The sequence below is a fragment of the Manis javanica genome, chromosome 2, assembly GCF_040802235.1.
Source record: "Manis javanica isolate MJ-LG chromosome 2, MJ_LKY, whole genome shotgun sequence".
NCBI classification, from domain to species: Eukaryota; Metazoa; Chordata; class Mammalia; order Pholidota; family Manidae; genus Manis; species Manis javanica.
The window spans coordinates 171,972,030-171,991,394 of record NC_133157.1 but is presented as its reverse complement, the minus strand read 5'-3'; the positions used below and the strand labels follow the sequence as shown (position 1 = coordinate 171,991,394).

General features: G+C 38.2%; 1 protein-coding gene across 1 annotated transcript; it reads left to right on the top strand.

The window, feature by feature from the left end:
* The first annotated feature begins 13,699 nt into the window (after window positions 1–13,699).
* SLC7A13 (solute carrier family 7 member 13) lies at window positions 13,700–18,258 on the top strand. The gene is given in 4 exon segments (XM_017665256.3): window positions 13,700–13,890; window positions 13,892–14,274; window positions 14,277–14,354; window positions 17,839–18,258. Coding segments are annotated over 4 exon segments (753 nt in total). The 3' UTR covers window positions 17,940–18,258.
* The last annotated feature ends 1,107 nt before the right edge of the window (window positions 18,259–19,365 follow it).

Below are 19,365 nucleotides of genomic sequence, written 5' to 3'. Positions count from 1 at the left end.
GTGACGACTGAATGAGTTAATGTATAAAACATTTGCCTTAGTGCCTGGCCTCAGTGAGATTTAGCTATTGCTTTTGTTATCGACTTTAAGTTCCAAAACAGGGTGTTGAAGGTCCCAAAAGCTTGGGAGAGAAAAGTGCTGTCTGAATTCCAAAATCTTAGCTGCAAATACCCAGAACCAAAGCCGGTGAGCTTAAAGCAAAGAGTAAATCATAACCATTTTGGAGGCTACAGGAAAAATGAAAGAATGGTTTTAAGTCACCAGGTAAGGAAATTCAAAAACAAAATCTAAACAGAAACTCAATAGTCAAAAATACTCCTCCTTGCTTTGGGGTAGGTACATGGGGAGGATTTGGAAAGATAAAATGTGAGGAAATTAAAAAAAAAAGTAAATGTGAAGCTTTACTCCTTGCATGCCCATTCTTCTTTCTTTCCCAGACTGAAATCTTTGAGTGTTCTTGATGATGATGATGATAATGATATTAACTGAGCAATAACTACCCCCTACCCTCCAATCTTTTTTGATTAAGAACCGAGATCTAAGAGGGGAGTCCAGGGCTAAGGTTATGCCGTCCTGTAGCAGGGTCTGCAGGGTGGGGGACTGAGGCCCGTGCAACAGACTCAATGTCGCACCAGCTGAGGACACACACTGGAGCCACTGGAGACAGAGGCCAATGTCCGAGCTCAGGGAGCCAAGCTCGGCTCTTAACTGCAGTCACACCTGAGAAAGGTCAGTGAACACTTCCTCTCCCACAGGCACAAGAAGAATCTCTCAGGAACTTATAAAATCCCAGGAACTTTGTCCTGGGGTAAAGGGGGCAAAGGTGAAGAGATAGGAGGGATAGTGATAAGAGACTGAGTTTTAAACTGAAATTGACTAGGGTACATTGAATTGATAAGAATGAATTTTCTACCACAGATGCAAATTGGGGCTTGAGAGTAATTTCAGTTATGGAGAAATATGTTATTTACAGGTGTTTGCACAACCATAAAATCTTCATACCCATATTTCATAATTAATAGGGACTTCTTTATTCCAGAGCAAGATAAAATATATCGATTATTGGAGCCAGGGAAGAATAATGTCAATTTTTTGTTGTTGTTCAGAGAGAAGATCTATCTAAATTATTTTTGGTATTGGAAAATAAGTCTTTATGGAGAACAGAGCGCTTGCTTTGTATTAATGATAGCTAATATACCTGATGCACTCTCAATGTTTCAAGGAGTTGTTCTTATCATTTTACAAACATTAAACTCATTCTGTTCTCACAACGAATCTATGGGGTGCTTATTACCGTTAGCCCCATTTAAGACACTAAGCATAGGAAGATAAAGCAAACCTCCAAGGTCATAGTCAGTCTGGTTCTGGGGTCAATGAACTTAACTACTACTTGCTCATGCTCTTCAGGGTGTATCTTACATTTCTGTAAATACTTTGTTACCAGTACATCAGATTTATCCTGAGAGCTGTGCCTAAGTTGGAAAAATATAAGGTTTGGACCCAGATACAATGTGGATTTTTCTGATGACTCTAGACAAGGAGTTTGTTCTCTAAATCTGGTTATTTTGCTGACATGCCCAGATTTTTATAGAGATTATTCCATTAGTACCTGGACTTCATTTTAAAGGTGAAGAGCACTAGGTGTCCTGGCCGTGCAGTGGACCACTGCACAGATCTCTAAGCACTGGCTTGTAAACATGCAATCAGAAGATCTGGGGCTGCCTGAGAATCCAGAGCGGGTTTTAAATAGCTCACAGAGAGCTAAGTTGGTCTTTCCAAGGCCCAGTTATCAGAAATATTTTCCCAGTATGTGTGTGTGACCTTTCCTGGCCACTGACACTGAGCCATGAAGACTGTTTTGCCTTCACCTGTGTCCAGAGGCTAGAGCAAACTCATGACTTTTTCAAATATGAATTGTAACTTAAAAAGTAAATAGTCTCTAACAGGGTACTAGCGTTCAGCTTGGAGGCCCCGGGTTTCCCTGAATTCAGTGAATTACTCTTCCTATCAAATACTTCTAATGTAGGAAACAGAGTCTCCGTGGCCAGGTCCTGCCTTCATGAAAATATTCAGCCGGAAGCAGAGACGGCCACAGAGGGAAGCTTGAGGATTATTCTATAGACAACTTGGGAATCTCTGATATTGTTGAGGAACGTGTTTTACTGACTTGTCTAATAATTTACTGGAAGGAGCATGAATAAAATCCGATAGCTTTGTTCGCTGCTTCTTGTGAGCCCTTGAAGATAGGTTCAAACATTTCTAAATCTGTTTTATGAACTTTCCCCCAGAGAGCAGTTCTGGCCAATACACATGTTACGCCAGTGGGGAATAGAAATGATTGCCAGGCTGGAGATATTTCCTAGAATGCTAATCATTAGAAATACAGGTCTACTTCACTTTATTGCACTTTGTAGATACTAACATTTTTTTTTACAAATTGAAGGTTCGTGGTAACCCTTCGTGAGCAAATCTCTTGGTGCGATTTTCCCAACAACATTTGCTTACTTGTCTCTGTGTCACATTTTGGTAATTCTTGCAACACTTCAGACTTTTTCATTATATTCTCTTTGCTATGGTGATCTGGACTTGCTGAGAAGCTCAGATAATACCATTTTTTTTAGCAGTAAAGCATTTTTTAATTAATGTATATAAAAAATTATTATTGCACACTTAATAGACTACAGTGTAGTGTAAACATAACTTTTATATGCATTGGGAAACAAAAAAACCCACTTGACTTTTTCTTTTTGTGATATTCACTTCGTTGTAGTGGTTTGGGACAGAACCAGCAGTATCTCTGATATATGCCTATATTATGAAACATGAAAAACAATCAAAATAAAACTAGAGGATAAACATTTTGGCATTATTCTCCACTTCAAAGAGAATCTGCTGCTTTGGTCCAGAAAACATACACGTGTCAGTGTTCTTTTCTGTAAAGGGATTCTAAGTGCCCACCTAGTAGAAACAGTTACATTCACATGAAATACTGGGTCATGATCTTACAGGAAAAGTGTGCAGTGCTGGGCACCATTGGCATGTGGGGTCTAATATAAAGTAGGAACCTAAAGGTTAACCTAGTAGCTAGAATATTTAGCTCTTTTGAAATAAATTCCTTACAGTTTATTATGGAGCTCCTGAACTTGATCTACTTCATAATAGGGGTCCTAGGACAAAGGACTAAACAGCTCTTGGAAACTGTGCTGACACTGTTGGTTGGCTGACCCAACAGTTCTTGCTACCCATCAAACTGGAGAATTTCCATTAATTTTCTTGATTTTCAGATAAAAGAATCAGCAGGCAGCCCAGCTGCTCTCCTCTTGCTCTTTGTCGGTGCTGTTGCTCTGCCTGGGCTCCAGCAGCCATCTGTGACCATTAGGGACCTCAAAAGAGGTAGGTCGCTGAACTGATGTCTACCTCCAGCTTCTTCTGATGCGAGAAGAAAAGATGACTATATTTTAAAAGCCAGTCAGATTTCTTATAATTTGATTTGCATGTAATCCTAGCTGATAGTATAAAATTTGCTAAACCCAAATATGGTTATACCAAGATTTAGAGGACTGATGATATTGCAGCCAAACTGGACATTGCCCCATTTTCAAAGCAATACAAAATTTCAAGACCAATTTCAAAACTGAGAAGTGCATTTACTAGTTTGCCATTTCCACTTTCCATTTCATTTTTTCTCTCTGTAGGTGTAACTGTAAGTACCACCTCATACGCACGGGGCAAACTGTATTGTTTTACAAGGAGTGGTTTTTATAAATTGAACATTTCCCTCAAAATGCTATTATAAATCAACATCAAAACTTGTACTTTGAAAGAACTGAGATTTGAATAGTGTGATTTATTTGCTAGCAAAAGGATGAATTCCATCTTCCTTCCTCCTTTCCTTTCTCATCTCTTTCTCTTCCCTTCCTCTTTGTGTTTTTCTTTGTCTTCTCACCCTCCGTTTTTCTATCTTTCTTCTAGTTGGTGCTTTTATCTCTGTAAAGTTAAGTTTTTCATAAAGAATAGAGATACTTCTCTTGGTATTTACATACCTCTGCGACAGACATTTTTCCTTACACATTTTATGGGGATTTTGCCAGCATGTTATACAACAGAACCAGTAATGGAAAAGTTTTCCAAATTTTCAGTTTTGAGTAATTTCCCCCAACTTTTTTCTGCAGAAACACAATCCCTGCTTGAAGTACAGAAGTACATGCCATTCTGTCTCAAGCCAAATTATGAGATCGAAAAAAAATTACATATTATTTACTGATAGTTTACCCCTCAGAAAAATATCATCTATTTTTAATGTTACACCTACTAGGTAAATGACGTAACTCCATTAGTGTCTGAGACGTAAGACAGGATTAAATAGCATAATTTGGGATGTTGTAAATGTCTTAAACTGAACCGGATCAGCAAAAAATGTTTAATGTTGAGTAAAACATACTGAAAGCAAGCCTATACCATTGCCTTGAACAAGAAGGGCCACTTTGTGTGTAAATGAATGAAACAAAACAGAATGTATTTTCCAGTTTTTATTAAATTTAAAGAAGTTTAAAATAATATATTGAAACAATGTTCTCTGCTCATATTTGTCTGAGAATCAGAACAGACATTATTTAACCAGAATCCGAAGTTCAGTGTCAAGATTGTTGAAAGATCTCTAATTTTAAGATTACTGTTTATAGAAGTAAACCTTTGTTCCTAGTCTGTAAATTATTAAAATAAGCACATGAGTTCCCAAGTCTCCTTGTTAGGTCCTCTGGTGTGTGCAGTGAATTGTTTCCAACGTGCCCAGCCTCCAGTAGCTTGTTAGTCATGATGGTGCCGCACTTTGAGGTTTGCAAAGGGCGTACAGACATTCAATGACTGCCGGCAAGTAAACTCCTGCAAATTATAGGCCAACTGTTCTGTTACATCCTCTGGAACTTAAAGTGTGAGAACCTCAGTGGAGGGTAAAGTCCTTACTTTAAAAGCTTCTCAAATGCCCTTTCCTTTATATTCTGCATAATTCACTTTGATTCTTCTCTCCAAGTTCTTATTTTGTCTGAGGCAGAAAACTTAGTGTAGTAATTTTGAAATAAAAATGAATTCAGGGTTTTTTCAGTCATTTAATTTTTAAATTAGTTATATTTAGGATGTTACCCCCATTCAGGCTTTCCTTGCTATTCCTTTTCCTGGATTTGGATTTTTAAACTTTAGGGGCTTATGCACCTGCCGCTTTGGGTGGTGTGAGTGGGGCCTAATCTCATCCAGGTCTTGATTTTTCCCATCCTAAACTGGATCCTAACTTTCTTTATAATTTATCCTATCAGATTCTTGGCAAAAGCTACATATGATGCTTTCTCAAATGGCAACCTGGAAAGATTATGAATTATCTTGGCATCTTCTCTGCTTTGTAGCACCCATGATTCCCTGAGCCCATTCTCATTTCTCTTTTGAGATGGCCCACATAAGAGCTGTTGGATATGTCTCTTTTCACCCAAATTATAAGACCATTTGCAAAGGTAACCATGCTTTCTCCCAGTGAGCTTCCATGCCACATGTGGGACCCAGTGGAATTTTTCAGACCCCCTTCTATATTCCATAGGTACCAGAGGTGTCCTGGGAGGATGTGTGTGTCTCTTTCACTTGTAGCCATGCCACACTACCATCTCTACTTCCCCATCCTTTTCCCTGCGGTAGGCACCTGACTTTTAGAAATCCCAGGTGGAAATCAGCACAAGTTTTTTTCTTTTCTTGGTTCTCCACCAAAATTCCTGCACCCATCTCCTAGGGTTTGACCCCGAAGGTATGAGCTAAGGGTAGAGTGACCAACTCTCTGGATTCACCAGAGAATGAAGGGGTTCCCAGGATACAGGACTTCTAGTTTGAAAACACAGAGAGTCCTGGAGTTGGTCACCCCAGGAGAGGCGTGTCCTCTGCAGTGTGCTCACTCTTCTCTTTCTCTCCAAAGACTCCTACTTCTTGCTTCATTTAGTGGGCGCATGTTCATATCACTTTTCTCCTCTAAAATATTTTCTGTCTGGAAAAAGAGCCTTTTGAGTTTAGGGGTGAAGAACTTGGCATCTACTTTTCTTCCCTCTACCTTGGAATTCACTTGAGGAGATGTATACCTTGTTCCTCCATGCAGTCGTATTTGGGAGGATCAATAGGAAACCAGGAGGGATAATAGAAAATACCAATTAATACTGCACATATCATGTTACCATACTTCTTTTAAAAAACTTTATTGAGGCTTATTTTACATATAATAAAATCCATCCATTTCAAGTGTACATTTCAATGAATTTTAGTAATTTTACCAGCAGTGTTACCATTCCCATAAAACAGTTTTAGTATATTTTCCCCGCCCCAATAAGATTTCTAATGCCTATTTACAATTCTTTCTTGTTTCCACCTCCAGCTCTAGGAAACCTTTAATCTATTATCTATCTGTAAATTTGCCTTTTCTAGTATTTCATATAAGTGGGATCATACAATGTGTGGACTCATTTGTTTGATTCCTTCATTTAACATATTTTTTAGGCTCATCCACAACAAACCACGTGTTAGCAGGTGTTCTTTTAATGCTGAATAATATTTCATTGTATGGATATATCACATTTTTTCCTATCTATTTAGCAATTGATGGACACTTAGGTTGTTTCCAGTTTTTAGTTGTTATAAGTAATGTTTCTGCGAACATTTTTGTGCAAGTCTTTGTGCAGATATAAATTTCCATTTCTCTTGGGCTTAGGAGTGGAATTTCTGGGTGATAGGTAGTTAATATTTGATTTTTAGAAACGACCAAACTGCTTTCCAAAATGACCACACTATTATACATTCCCAACAGGAATGTAGGAAGATTTCTGTTTGTCTACAAACTTGTCAGCACTTGTTACTGCCTGCCTGATTTATTGTAGCCATTCTGGTGGGTGTGAAATGGTATTTCATTGTGATTTTAATTTGCATTATCCTAATGACTAATATAGTTAACACTTTTCATGTGCCATTTTTTCATTAGTCATTCATGTATCTTCTTTCATAAATGTCTATTTACATATTGGCCCATTTTTGATGAATTTTCTTCTTATTGAGTTGTAAGCATTCTTTGTAAATTCTGGTTTAAATCCTTTATTGGGTATGTGTTTTAAAAATATTTGCTTCCTATCTATCACCTGTCTTCTCATTTTCTTAATGGTACCTCATGAAGTGCAATCATAAACTTTGATGAGGTTCAATTTAACAGTTTTTTGTTTTATGAACCATGCTTTTGGTCTTTTACTAATACAAGGTCTTGAAGATTTTCTTACATGTATTCTTCTAAAGTTTTGTTTTTTTAAACTATGGCATTCAAGTAGGTGATCTATTTTGAGTTAATTTTTGTGTATGAAGTAAATTCTGTGATGAAGGCCTAAGTTGATCTTTTTGTATGTTGATCTCTAAAGGCCCCAGAACCACTTTTTGAACAATCTATCCTTTTCCCCAGTGAATTACTTTGGCAACTCGTAAAAAAAAAAAAAGTCAGTTCAGTTCACTAAAATATAAGGGCTCTCAGTTCTGCCAATGAATATATATACTTCCATGTCTATATGGCAGTACCACACTGTCTTGATTACTATTATTTTTATAGTAAGTTTTGAAATTAGGAAGTGAAAGTCCTCCAGCTTTGTACATATTTTTCAAAATTATTTTGGCTATTTTAGATGTTTTGCATTTTTATATAAATTTTAGAATTTGTCAATTTCTGTAAAAAAAAGCCTACCAGAAATTTATTTATTTATATATATTTGACATATGACATTATATGAATTTAAGGTATACAACCTGTCAATTTGATGCATTTCTATATTGTAATGTGATCACTATTACAGTGATAATTAACACCTCTATCACCATACAGAATTTTGATAGGCTGGTGTCGAATTTATAGATCATTTTGGGAGACAATTGCTATTTTAGCAATAGTGTGTCTTCTGATGCATAAACACAAAACACCTCTCTTTTTAGGTCTTCTTTAATGTACTTCAGCGAAGTTTTATAATTTTCAGTTTATGTTTTGCACTTTTTTTGTTAAATTTATTCCTATGTATTTTATTCTTTTTTTAGTGCTATCATGAATGAAATCATATTCTTAATTTTGCTCATGTATAGAAAACAATTGACTTTTGTAATACTGATCTTATTATTGATCTTATATCCAGTAACTTTGCTGTCCATTAAAAAAAAATTAAGACTTTATATTTTAGAGCTTTTTAGGTTTATAGAAATATTGAGCAGGAAGTACAGAGTTCCCATATGTCCCCTCTGCCCACACCCCTGTAGAGAAAATGGGACTTTCTGACCAGGATACTCACTTGGCTTTAATATTGCTCATTATAGAGCTGAAAGAGCCTGTTTGTATACTAGGGATGTTTACTGGGGACAGAGCAGCTGGTCAGTTATGGGACTACCAGCACAGGGGAGGGGTGGAGAGGAACCACCCATTCTCTCCTCTCCTGAGTTCCTGATATGTAATTGGTTGGGCATCTGCCAGTCATCTTAGAGACCCACCCACAGAGTTCCTCCTGGAGCTGGGTGTGGGGAGGCTGGGAGAACAGAAGAGAATAGGAGATAGCAGAGAAGGGAAGACCAGAGGGAGAGCCAGAGGAGAACAGAGACTGGTGGAGGGAAGCCTGTGCTGGAGAGCGGGAGGGAGCAGTGCTGGAGCAAGGAGAGACTAGGTTGTCTTTGCCCCTTGTACATAGGTGGGTGACCGCCATGAGAATAAAGATGGTATAAATTCCTTTAACACTCCTTGCCTTTATTAGGTCTGATCGAATTCATAGTGAAATTGCCCAGAGCAGGGAAGCCCCTCCTTCCAGAGCAACACCCCTTACACAGTTTCCCCTTATAATTAACATCTTGTATTAGTGTGATATACTTGCTACACTTGATGAACCAATACTGGTACATTATTATTAACTAAGGTTTATACTAGGATTTACTCTTTGTTGCACATCCTATGGGATTTTACAAATGTATCCGTCATTATAGCATCATACAAGTAGTTTTACTGTTCCAAAATCTGGGCTACATCTGTTCATTCCTCCTTCCCTTATACCAAACACCTAGAAGACACTATTTTTTTACTGCCTCAGTAATTGTGCCTTTCCCAGGATGTCATGTTGTGACTTTGTTAAATTAGCATTTGTTAAGAGAGTCTTAGGGTGTGGATGGTGAGCCCTGGCTCAACAAAGGACTGCACTGAAGTCTTACAACTACAAACCAAGAACTGTTAAAGAATGCCAGAGATGACCACAAGCTAGAAGAGAGCAGGAAGGGTTCTCACCCAGAGCTGTCAATAGAGAACATGGACCAGCCTAGATTTTGATTTGGGGCTTTTAGCCTCCAGAACAATAAAATAATACATTTCTGTTGTTTTTAATACCTCCAGTTTTTGGTACTTTATTATGACAGCCCTAGGTACCTAATACAGTCTATATTCCCTATAATGTGTGATAGAATCCAGACCTGAGTACCACCTTTCAAATAAGCCCCACCCACCAACAGAGAGACCTAGGTGTCATCTTACCTAGGCTACAAGCATTCTCCAGAGGACATGTCAGCAAGCCACAAGAAGCCCACCTTTCCCCTGACACCTCCCCTTAAAGAGCCCGCCAAAAACCCTGGCCATAAAAAGCCTCTTGACCTATTAGAGACCCTCCTTCCTTTGTTCTGCTGGCCAGAACAGAGGGGTCCCTCTCAGTTTCAGCAATAAACCTGATTGGACTGTTGAGTTCGCATCCCCTCTCTTCTTTCATATATCCCCTCTTTTTTCTTTAATCTATCCTCTCTTTCCCTCTCAGTGTGCAGCCACTGAAATTCTTTACTAGGTGGACTTAGTAGTCAGCTAATATGACAAAGCAGAGATTTCCATAACTCCTTAGAACCAATGTTTTTCACTCTTTACTAAGGAGCTCTGTGAGTTGAGGCACTCTAACCATGCTCAGGCCATTTGCCAGTCTGCTTTAGGCTTTATTTCTTATTTGTACAGTGTCTCACGGTCAGAAGTGAGAGATTGGGGCCGGTCAGGTCTTTCCTGGCATTTGTACAGCCCTGTGTGCACATGGCCTTCTACATAATCAGGAATATGTGAATGCTTTTCAAAGGTCGTTCTGGATATCTCTTCCTCCAAATCTTCCTTTTACATTTCAGGCTGGGATTTTTCCTCCTCAGCTGGCAATGCTGCCTTAGGCCGTTGCTGGGTTAAACAATGTCAGTGATTGTTTCAGACAAATGCCTGCAGACAGGGATTTCCCTGTAGATCCCGCTCTGAGTCACAGGATCTGAGTCACGTCAAAGCCCTGCAAATGAGGCTTTTTCAAGGAGCTGGGATGTGAGAGGAATGAGAAGTCAAATGAGAAGAATGCTCTGGACATGGTGCCCTTTGAGGAGCTCCTGCTTTGCCCTTCTCAGAGGTTGCAGCACTGCTGGTTTTCAAGGTTTCTGTGGAGCTGGGGAGAGGAGGATGGGAGCAGGCCAAGTGAAAAAGCCCATAAACTCAACTATCCTAAGAGGAATTCAGAAGTTTTTCTGGAGAAAGTTCTCAGACTGTTGCAAGTCTTGGGTTAGTTGGTAAGGCACAGAAAAAGATGAATACGACAAAATTTCCAGTATTTTGTGCTTTTATAGAAGAGCACACACACAGGAATCCTCAATCTGTCATTGTAGTTACCATACTTTTTTTAAAATCAGGGCTATGAAAAGATCATGGACTTTGGAATAACAAGACTGGAGGTAAATAGATTGGATGAGTTTCTTAACTTCTATAAGGCTCTATTTGCATATCTATACAATTGAGTTAATGATATGCTAACAAGACTGACACCTTTAGGTCTGCCATCATGACAGATTTCTCTTAGTAGAGCAATCATAGAAAAAAAATAAAGATAAAAAGAAATAATATTGTAAACCCTTCAGGGTGGCATCTCACTGTAACAACTCTTGATGTCCTTCAAAATGTCTTCTCTCTGCTGTTCCCAGTCTCACATTACTTAAATCATGTAAGAAGGTATGGGCATAGCAGCTTCTCATTAGCTTTCTAGAGTTTCTGTCCAAAGGCTGAGCTGACCTATGCACTGTGTGCAAGATATACATTCATGTGCTGCAGGAGCTATTCTGGTGAGCCTAACATTGGATGACTTTCACATTTTCCCCTTTGATGCAGTAGCCCCACAAGAATCTACAAGAATATCCCCCTCAGTCTAGGGGCAGTATTGTGAAAAGTATTCCCCTGAGTTTGGAGTATCTCTGATAGTCCTGAGAGAGCCTGAAATGGGGATTGATACCCTTGCCCAAGTCTCTTATTTGACATTCTTTATTTTCAGTCTCTATATCTCTTATGTTTACAGAGGTAGTTGGCGTGAAAGCAGGCAAGCCTGACATAAGCAATTCCATATTGGATGCTTACATCAGTATCTGAATCTTTATTTCTATCTTTAACCACACATCTATATAAATTAAAAGGATTTGTTATAGATATTTGACTTTACACAATTGTGGGAGCTGATTAAATAGTCTCTATTAAAGCTGTTGTCCTCAAGTCTGCTGCTGAGAGGTTGAAGTTCAGGTAATCCAGAACAGATGAGGAATGTAAAAGTGGGTAGAACAAGAACAAGTTTGAATCCACAGGCGTAAGTTGAAGCCCAGGAGCATGAACTGAAATCTGTGTCAGTTTTCATCACCACTGAACTTGACGGTGTTGATAACTTGCAGAAGCTGGTACACCCTCCGCACAGAGCTGCTCTTATACCTGACCCAGAGGTTGGAGAAGCTAAAGGAGGATCATTGTGAAGGTGGAATAGTTACAGGCTCAGTCACAGCCTCTTGTCAGTGAGGCTATCCAGCAATGAGATGGGCCATAATATACAAGACAATGTGTGTTACAGAAGAACAATTACATGGAACATTTTTAAAAATGGCAAGACAGATTTTATTCAAGTTACTGCAGTAGGGGTAAGAGACTTAAGCCTAAAACTGAGCTCAACTCCAAAGACAGATGGGGATTTGCAGCTAGTGGGCAAAGTGAAGGGGTCAGTGGATGGAAAATTATGAAAAGGAACTTGATTAGATATCAAAGTAGACAGGTTCTGATCTTCTCTTTTCATAAGTTAAATTATATTTTACTCTCCTTTTAAACATTTCATTGCAATAAGAAGACTTACTATGAGATCTACTAGTAACAGATTTTTGGTGTACATTATCCTGTCTATGGGTCCAATATTGCAGAGCAGATCTCTAGAACATGTTCATCTGATTTAGCTGAAACATTGTGACTGTTAATTTATAACTCCCTGTTTCCTCTCCTACCACTCCCTTCTGGTAACCACCATTCCAGTCTTTAATTTTATGAATTTGACTATTTTAGATCCCTCATCTAAAGGGAATCATGTGATAACTGTGTTTCTGTGTCTGGCTTATTTCCATACTTTGTTTCTATCATAAGGTGAACTTACTAGCCTCCTTCCCTCACTCCCAGGCCCTTGCTCTCTGAGATGGGAGGGAGGCATGGACCTAGTCCATAAGATGTGGACCTGGTCATGTTGATTGTGAGCTATATAGTATTAGCAGTGGATTTTCTTGGATAAAATCTGCCAGAAAATTGCTGGTTTACCCATAACCAAATCAAAAACAAATACTTTCATTTTCATTTACTCTTAGAGGATAATTAGGAAATAATTCACTGCCAAGACTGGTGATGCGCTCCAAGCTTGTGAGGCTTTGGAGATACTCAGAGCAATGCTCTGCATGGTAAAGCCAACACATGTTAAGAGCTGCCGAGCTCCGGACTTGCTCAGATATTCCGGATGCTCCCTCCCTCTGCCCATGGGTCAGGTCTTCTGTGCTTCCTGCCCACGTGTTTCTGCATTTGACCTGGACTAGCAGAATGACAGCTGGTAAAGGGACAGGCTTATGTTTCAGGGTATTTCTTTCCCTCACCTTGTTCATTGGCTTCTATGAGCCTGAAGAAAAGTAAGTACTTTGTTTCTTGAGAGTTTGATGACAAAAAAATTGGAGGAAGACGAATTAGAGTTAGAGAATAATGAGCTAATTCCTTAGTGTTCATGGGAGGAGGAAAATAGATGCTTTCTAAAGTTGACGTATTTCAGAATGAAAGTCTTTTATTATATAAAGCAGCTATCACAAAGATCTAAAAATGAGGTACTGAACGTCTTTTGAAATTCATTTATTAACAATTAAAAAACCAAGTTGCCAAGTAATTTTATACTATTTTACTTGGATACATCACATACATTTTGTTAATGATTGAAAATAGTCTATATTTAACAAAGGTGGAAGAAAAAGGACAGGGTTATTTTATTTCAGTCTGTGAACATCCTTTTCAGCAATAAAGAAGGAATGAGGTACAGCAAAAAACTCCTGTTTTTTTCTGTAATACCCTGTCTTTTGAAATTCCTTTATCCACGTGAATGCATTAGTTTGGTACTAATTAAAAAACCAAGTCAAACTAAACCCTGCCAAGTAATTTTATACTATTTTACTTGGATACATCACATACATTTTGTTAATGATTGAAAATAGTCTATATTTAACAAAGGTGGAAGAAAAAGGACAGGGTTATTTTATTTCAGGAAATCTGTGAACATCCTTTTCAGCAATAAAGGCAACAAAAAGTTCAGAAGTTGTGATTTGTATAGAATTTTAAGATTCTTCAGTTACAATGAATAAAGGGAAGAAGATACAGCTGAAGAAACAGTTTGAATATTACGGGAGCACAAGTTTTTTAATTGTTAATATAATAGGTGCAGGAATTTTTGTGGCCTCCACAGGGGTGTTGAAGTACTTTTGCATGAATGTGGGACTCTCTCTGTGTATCTGGGCTGCCTGTGCCCTCCTGTCTGTGATGAGCACTCTGTCCTGCAGAGATAGGTATAACCTTCCCATGCAGTGGACCTCACTACTATTTTCTCAGGAGATATTTTGGCAACTTGATATCCTTCCGGAATATCTGGAGAGCCTTGTTCCTGGGGCCAGAAATAGCTGCCAGCCACGCCCTCCTCCTTACTGAGTACAGCATCTAGCCTTTTTATCCCGGCTGCTTTGCACCAAAGCTGCCAAAGAAATGTCTGGCACTGGCCATATTGTGGATTGTGGGTATTCTGAATTGTTGTGGTGTGAGAGAGGTGACTTGGCTTCAGACAGGGATCACAGTGCTGAAAATGGCCACACTCGGCTTTATTTCCGTAACTGGAGTGGCATTGCTGGTAAGAGGGAAGGAGGAGAATGTTGAAAGGTTTCAAACTCTTTTGATGCTGAGTTTCCAGAAGCCTCCCAGTTTCCAGAAGCCTTCTTCCGAGGGTATTTTGCGTCTTCAGGTGGGGGATGCTTTACTTCTACAGCAGGTAACTAACAATTCATTGAGGGGAAAAAAAATCTCAAGCCATGACTTATTGCATGCAATATGAAATGTACATCTTTTATTACGTTTTGAGTTTTATTTTAAAGAAATGATTCAATGTTTTTTTTTCTTCTTTGTTCCTTTCTAAACTGGGTCAGAATATGCCAGCCTTGCACTTACCACCTACTCTTAAACTTCCCCCCATTATTCAGAAGTATTTGTTTTATGCAACAACTTCTCTTTTTCAGTTTTCTTTTCTGGGTTTGCAGATGTGGAACCTCTGTGCTTTCATCTGTGTCCTCTCTGTTAGTGGATGAATTCTGGGACTGTGGCCATACCCCTGTCCCCTGAAGCTGTAAGTCCAGGAATGGTCCAGTGCCACACTGTTTGTGTTGTGGGTGGGTGGGACACACTGAGGCTCGTACATACTTTTAGAGAAGGGCATCAGACATCCTAGATTGCTCTGAGGCTGGATTGAATATTCTTCCCTTCAATGTCAGGACAGAAATTTTGTCCTCTGTTTTCAAAGACATTTTTCCCCCTTTGAACTCTATCTATATCCTTTCCCTCTTATCTCCTCAGGGATCTTTCACATTCATATTTTTCATTTTTCTCAACTTTAACCTTTTTACCAGTTCTTTTCCTTGACATGTAAGCATGAAGTAGATTCTACTTTTGAACAAATTTTTCCTTTAATCTTAGGACGCCCTGTAGTCACTGATGTGTCTATCATTCATTACATCATTTGATCAGCAAACATCTTTTGAAACACTATTTTTAAAACCCTGTGTCAGTGCCTTAAAGATGAGTAACATGTATTCTTTGTCCTCTAGGGGCTTACAGGGTAGTAGAAGAGACAATGCCTAGATTTTGGTCTGACCTCTGCTACTTATGAGCTGTGGCAAGTATCTTTATCTCTCTGGATTTATCTTTTTTTTTTCCTTCATCTGAAAAATGGGCATTATGGCTTCAAATCACTGTAATTCTATGCTTTATAAGCAAATAATGGCACAATAGCGTTTAAAAAATGGCTGTAAAGTAACGATTACTATGGAAATTCAGTAGAGGGTAAGATCAACTTCTCCTGTGTCATCCAGTGGGAAAGGTGGAAACTTTAATTAAATCTAAACAATTACAGCAATAGGAAAATATGAGTAAAGCAGAAGAGACTAGAAATGTGTAGGTGCACATAAAACATGGTACCTAATCTTGGGTGACTTCTGTTGTTTCCATCTGTAGGCTTGATAAGGCACATGCGTTAGCAAGTAGAAGTAGAACAAAATGGCACAGCATTGGAGACAGATGATGAGGATGAAGCTTTAAGGCAATTGGTGGCGAAAGATCCAGTGAAGAAGGCAGAGGAGTTTTAGAAAATTGTAAAGGAAAATCACCCTATGCTCCAAAAAGCAGGCCTTATCAGCACTGGGAAATGCTTCCAAGGTCGACCAGTGTGAGGACTGATCAGAAGCCATTTCTCTGACAAAGCAAGAGGTCATTGGCTAACTTGGAGTATGAGAGTAAAGTCAATCTGCATTGAATTAAAAAGTGAGGTATTGAGAAGAGGAAGTTATAAGATGAGATTACTTGTTCATGCAGTTTGTCATTAAATGGATCCCTGCAATTTGACAAACTAGCATAATTCCCAAAACCTTCTCTTCTCTTTCACTCTGTTTCTCTTTCTTGTCAGAACAGAAGAGGAATCTCTGGCTTCTGTTTGAGCCAATTTCATCTTGTTCCATTACCAGAGATGTTTCATTATTAACTTTTCTCTGCTGAAAATTGATTTATGGAATTTACTAACCTATAAACTATTATAGAATTCTTTTCAACCAGCTAGCAGTAAACTAAAGCTGGAAGAATTTCAGTGTATTTGGAATTGCTAATATACTTAATAAATTTTAAGTACAGCTGAGTTCCAAGTAACACTTTTACCTGTAAAATGGTGATTTGTAAGCACTGACTTCGCATATTGTAGAAACATCCATCTTCTAAGTTGAAGACTAAGGACATTCACTCCTTGTCCTGAGATTATAACCTTAAATTATGTTATATTATGTTATGTTACATGTTCTATTATATTCCTTACCACCTCTCTATAAATCTAATACATGGTGAGGACTAAAAGGCCCAGAGAAAAGTATAGTTAATCCTAATAGCTGCCCTTTGCTTGTTCCAAGGCTTTAATCATTAATAACTTCATAAGTGCTAGACATTTGACTGGATTTTTATTGTCTCTATAATTTCCATTTTCCCCAATCTACAGGTAGGGAAATTGAAACCTTGACAGTCAATAAATTGTCCCAAAACCCACAACTAGTATGTGGTTCAGGAAGTGTTTGGACATAGTAGGTTCAAATTCTTAGGAGAAATCTTCCTGGGTACCAGCAATGATAGACTTCCATTGAGCAAAAGTCTGTATGTACTTGGTTCTGTTACTAGTGGCTAGGGCACGGCATCCCAGTGTATACACAGCCATTATATTCAATTCTCATTGTCAGTGATAATTCTCAGAGAATGGCAAAATTGGGGGAAATGGTGTGACAAATGGAATAATAGTTGCGAATATCTTGGAGAAGCCATTATATACGATGCTAAATCATGACCTTTTTTCTTTGTGCACTTAAACTGGATAAGGAAAGTAAAGAACCTACAGGAAGAGAGAATTTATGACTGATGCTTTTACTCTTTTCATATATGTCATGAGAATGTATAATAGGACAATTTTTCTAGGCAAGGACCATTTCCTCTCTCTCTCTTATTTTCCTGGAAGTTATGATTTTGCCGAGATCTGAAGGAAAAGTAGGGGTCAATGGGGCAAGTAAGAAAGGAAAGGACATTCCACATGAGAAGACAGGCCCCATGGCAACAGGGGGAATTATATTTTTGAGGAACTGAAAAGAGGCCAGTGTACCCATAACACAGATAGGAAAGGGGACCACTGAATTGTCTTATAATATATTCTCACAGCACTTTATCTCTTTTCCTACAGACACTTACCATGTCACAATTTTAACTTTTATTTGTGTTAGTATGTAGTTAATGCACAGCTCTGCATGTTGAGCTTAAGCTTCGTGTTTGTTTTTGCTCACCGTGGTATTCCCACCATTCAAATTCAGTGCCTCGTGTTAATAGATGAGGCTGAAGAAACAGGTAAGCTCCAAACCATGTGGGGTCCTGTGGGCTCAGCTTTCATTTCCATTTTTGCATCTTTCTTCCAACATTTTACCATTTATGGAGAAAATCAAGAAAAACGTCTCCCTTTTTTTCATTTAACACAAGCTCAGAAAGGAGGTGGGTGTGTAGCAGTTCCCCCACATGGATGTTTGTGTATATGTGTGGCAGTGTCCAAGGTGAATAGAAAGAATCCAGACCATTATTTGATACATGGAGCAATTGGAAAGATAAATTTAAGACATAATTTTAGCAATTGTGACTTTGCTCTTTTATATATTGTAGGGGAGGGAAGAAACCTAGAAAGACAATTCCAAGATGCATATTTACTGTACTACCTCTGGTGACTATCATTTATTTACTGTTTATCATTTTCTACCTAACTGTCTGACACTCAGGGAAATTCTCTCTTCAGGTTTGTATGCAAACCACTAAAGCAATAAATAATGATAAGACATTTTGGTCCTTTTGGCAGTCATAAGTATCACTTTCCCATTTGGGGACTGCTTTTTGCTTTTCAGTATTTTATATAGAGAGTCAGCTTGTAATTCTTGAAAATAATGGAAGGGCCAAAGTGTATGATTTGGCTTAGGAAAGAGTTTGATATTTAAGCATGGTAATGTGCTTTCTAGTAATATGGGAAAGTACATATAATGCTGAGTATGTTGCAGACTCAGTTCAAATTATTAGGATTCCTTTCAGGATCTCTCCTCCCAGACAATATTTGAGAACAACTATAACACTGTGTGATCAGTGCTAATTTTTACCTCTTTCACAATATTGATTTTCAAATGTTCTTTTAGGTGGTGTAAGGAATAATAAACTTGAAATGTGGGATATTATTAGTTAAGAGTAGATGCTAATGGCCCATTGATGCAGATTCTTAATAATATGTAATATGATGTTATTTATCATAAATAACTTGGTGTTTATCATACATTTCTGGTGGCAAAGGCCCTGAACGTATTGGAAATTTGATTAAAAGAAAACTATTTTAGGGTCCTAATTGTAGAAAAAAGAATAAGAAAATCTTAAAGAAAGAAACATACATTTAAAAATGAGTAACAGATTTAAGGAATAAAAGGAAATTTGGAATGAGATGAGGAACAGGGAACACGGAACACTAGCAATTTCCTCAAACCAGGATTAAAACCTGAGTTACCACCATCTGGGATAAACTATCAGACAGTACTTTTAGCCCTAATCTCTCTTGAGTAGCTATTACTGTTCTGGAAAACCTCTGAGGCACTGGAGGGAAAACTAAGGGAGGTTTGAAACAAAAGACCTAACACTCTTTGCCTCAGTTCTTGCGTTACTGCCATGTAGGAAGCTGCCGTACGCATGGTAAAGGGTTGGTTCACAATGGTCTAGCTCTCTTAGGGACCTGTAAACTAGGTATAATCCAGATTCTGAGTATTTGTGGGAACAAACCAAATGCTAAGTCAGATAAGAACAAGTAGTAATTTATTAACCACTTTGATTATGTAGAGAATAATTTACAAAGTTAATTGTGGGTGTGGTCAGGGCTATACATCAGTTGCCCAGTCATTATGGTTCATTTAAGCTGGTGTCTGTTATGAACACCAGTGCTCTGGCCATACTGGTTGTTAAAAAGTTATAAATATCTCCTTGGGTGTATCATAATGGTTGCAGCAATTTTGCAGGTGGCACAATGGTTTGGGTGTGTGTGGAAGACCCATGATGTTTTGACTATAATTGTTTATAATTTATTTATAGGGCTGACTCTTTTAGGCATATAATTCTTAGACCTTACACCTTGTTTAAATTCTGAGATAATTTTTAAAATTTGAATCTTT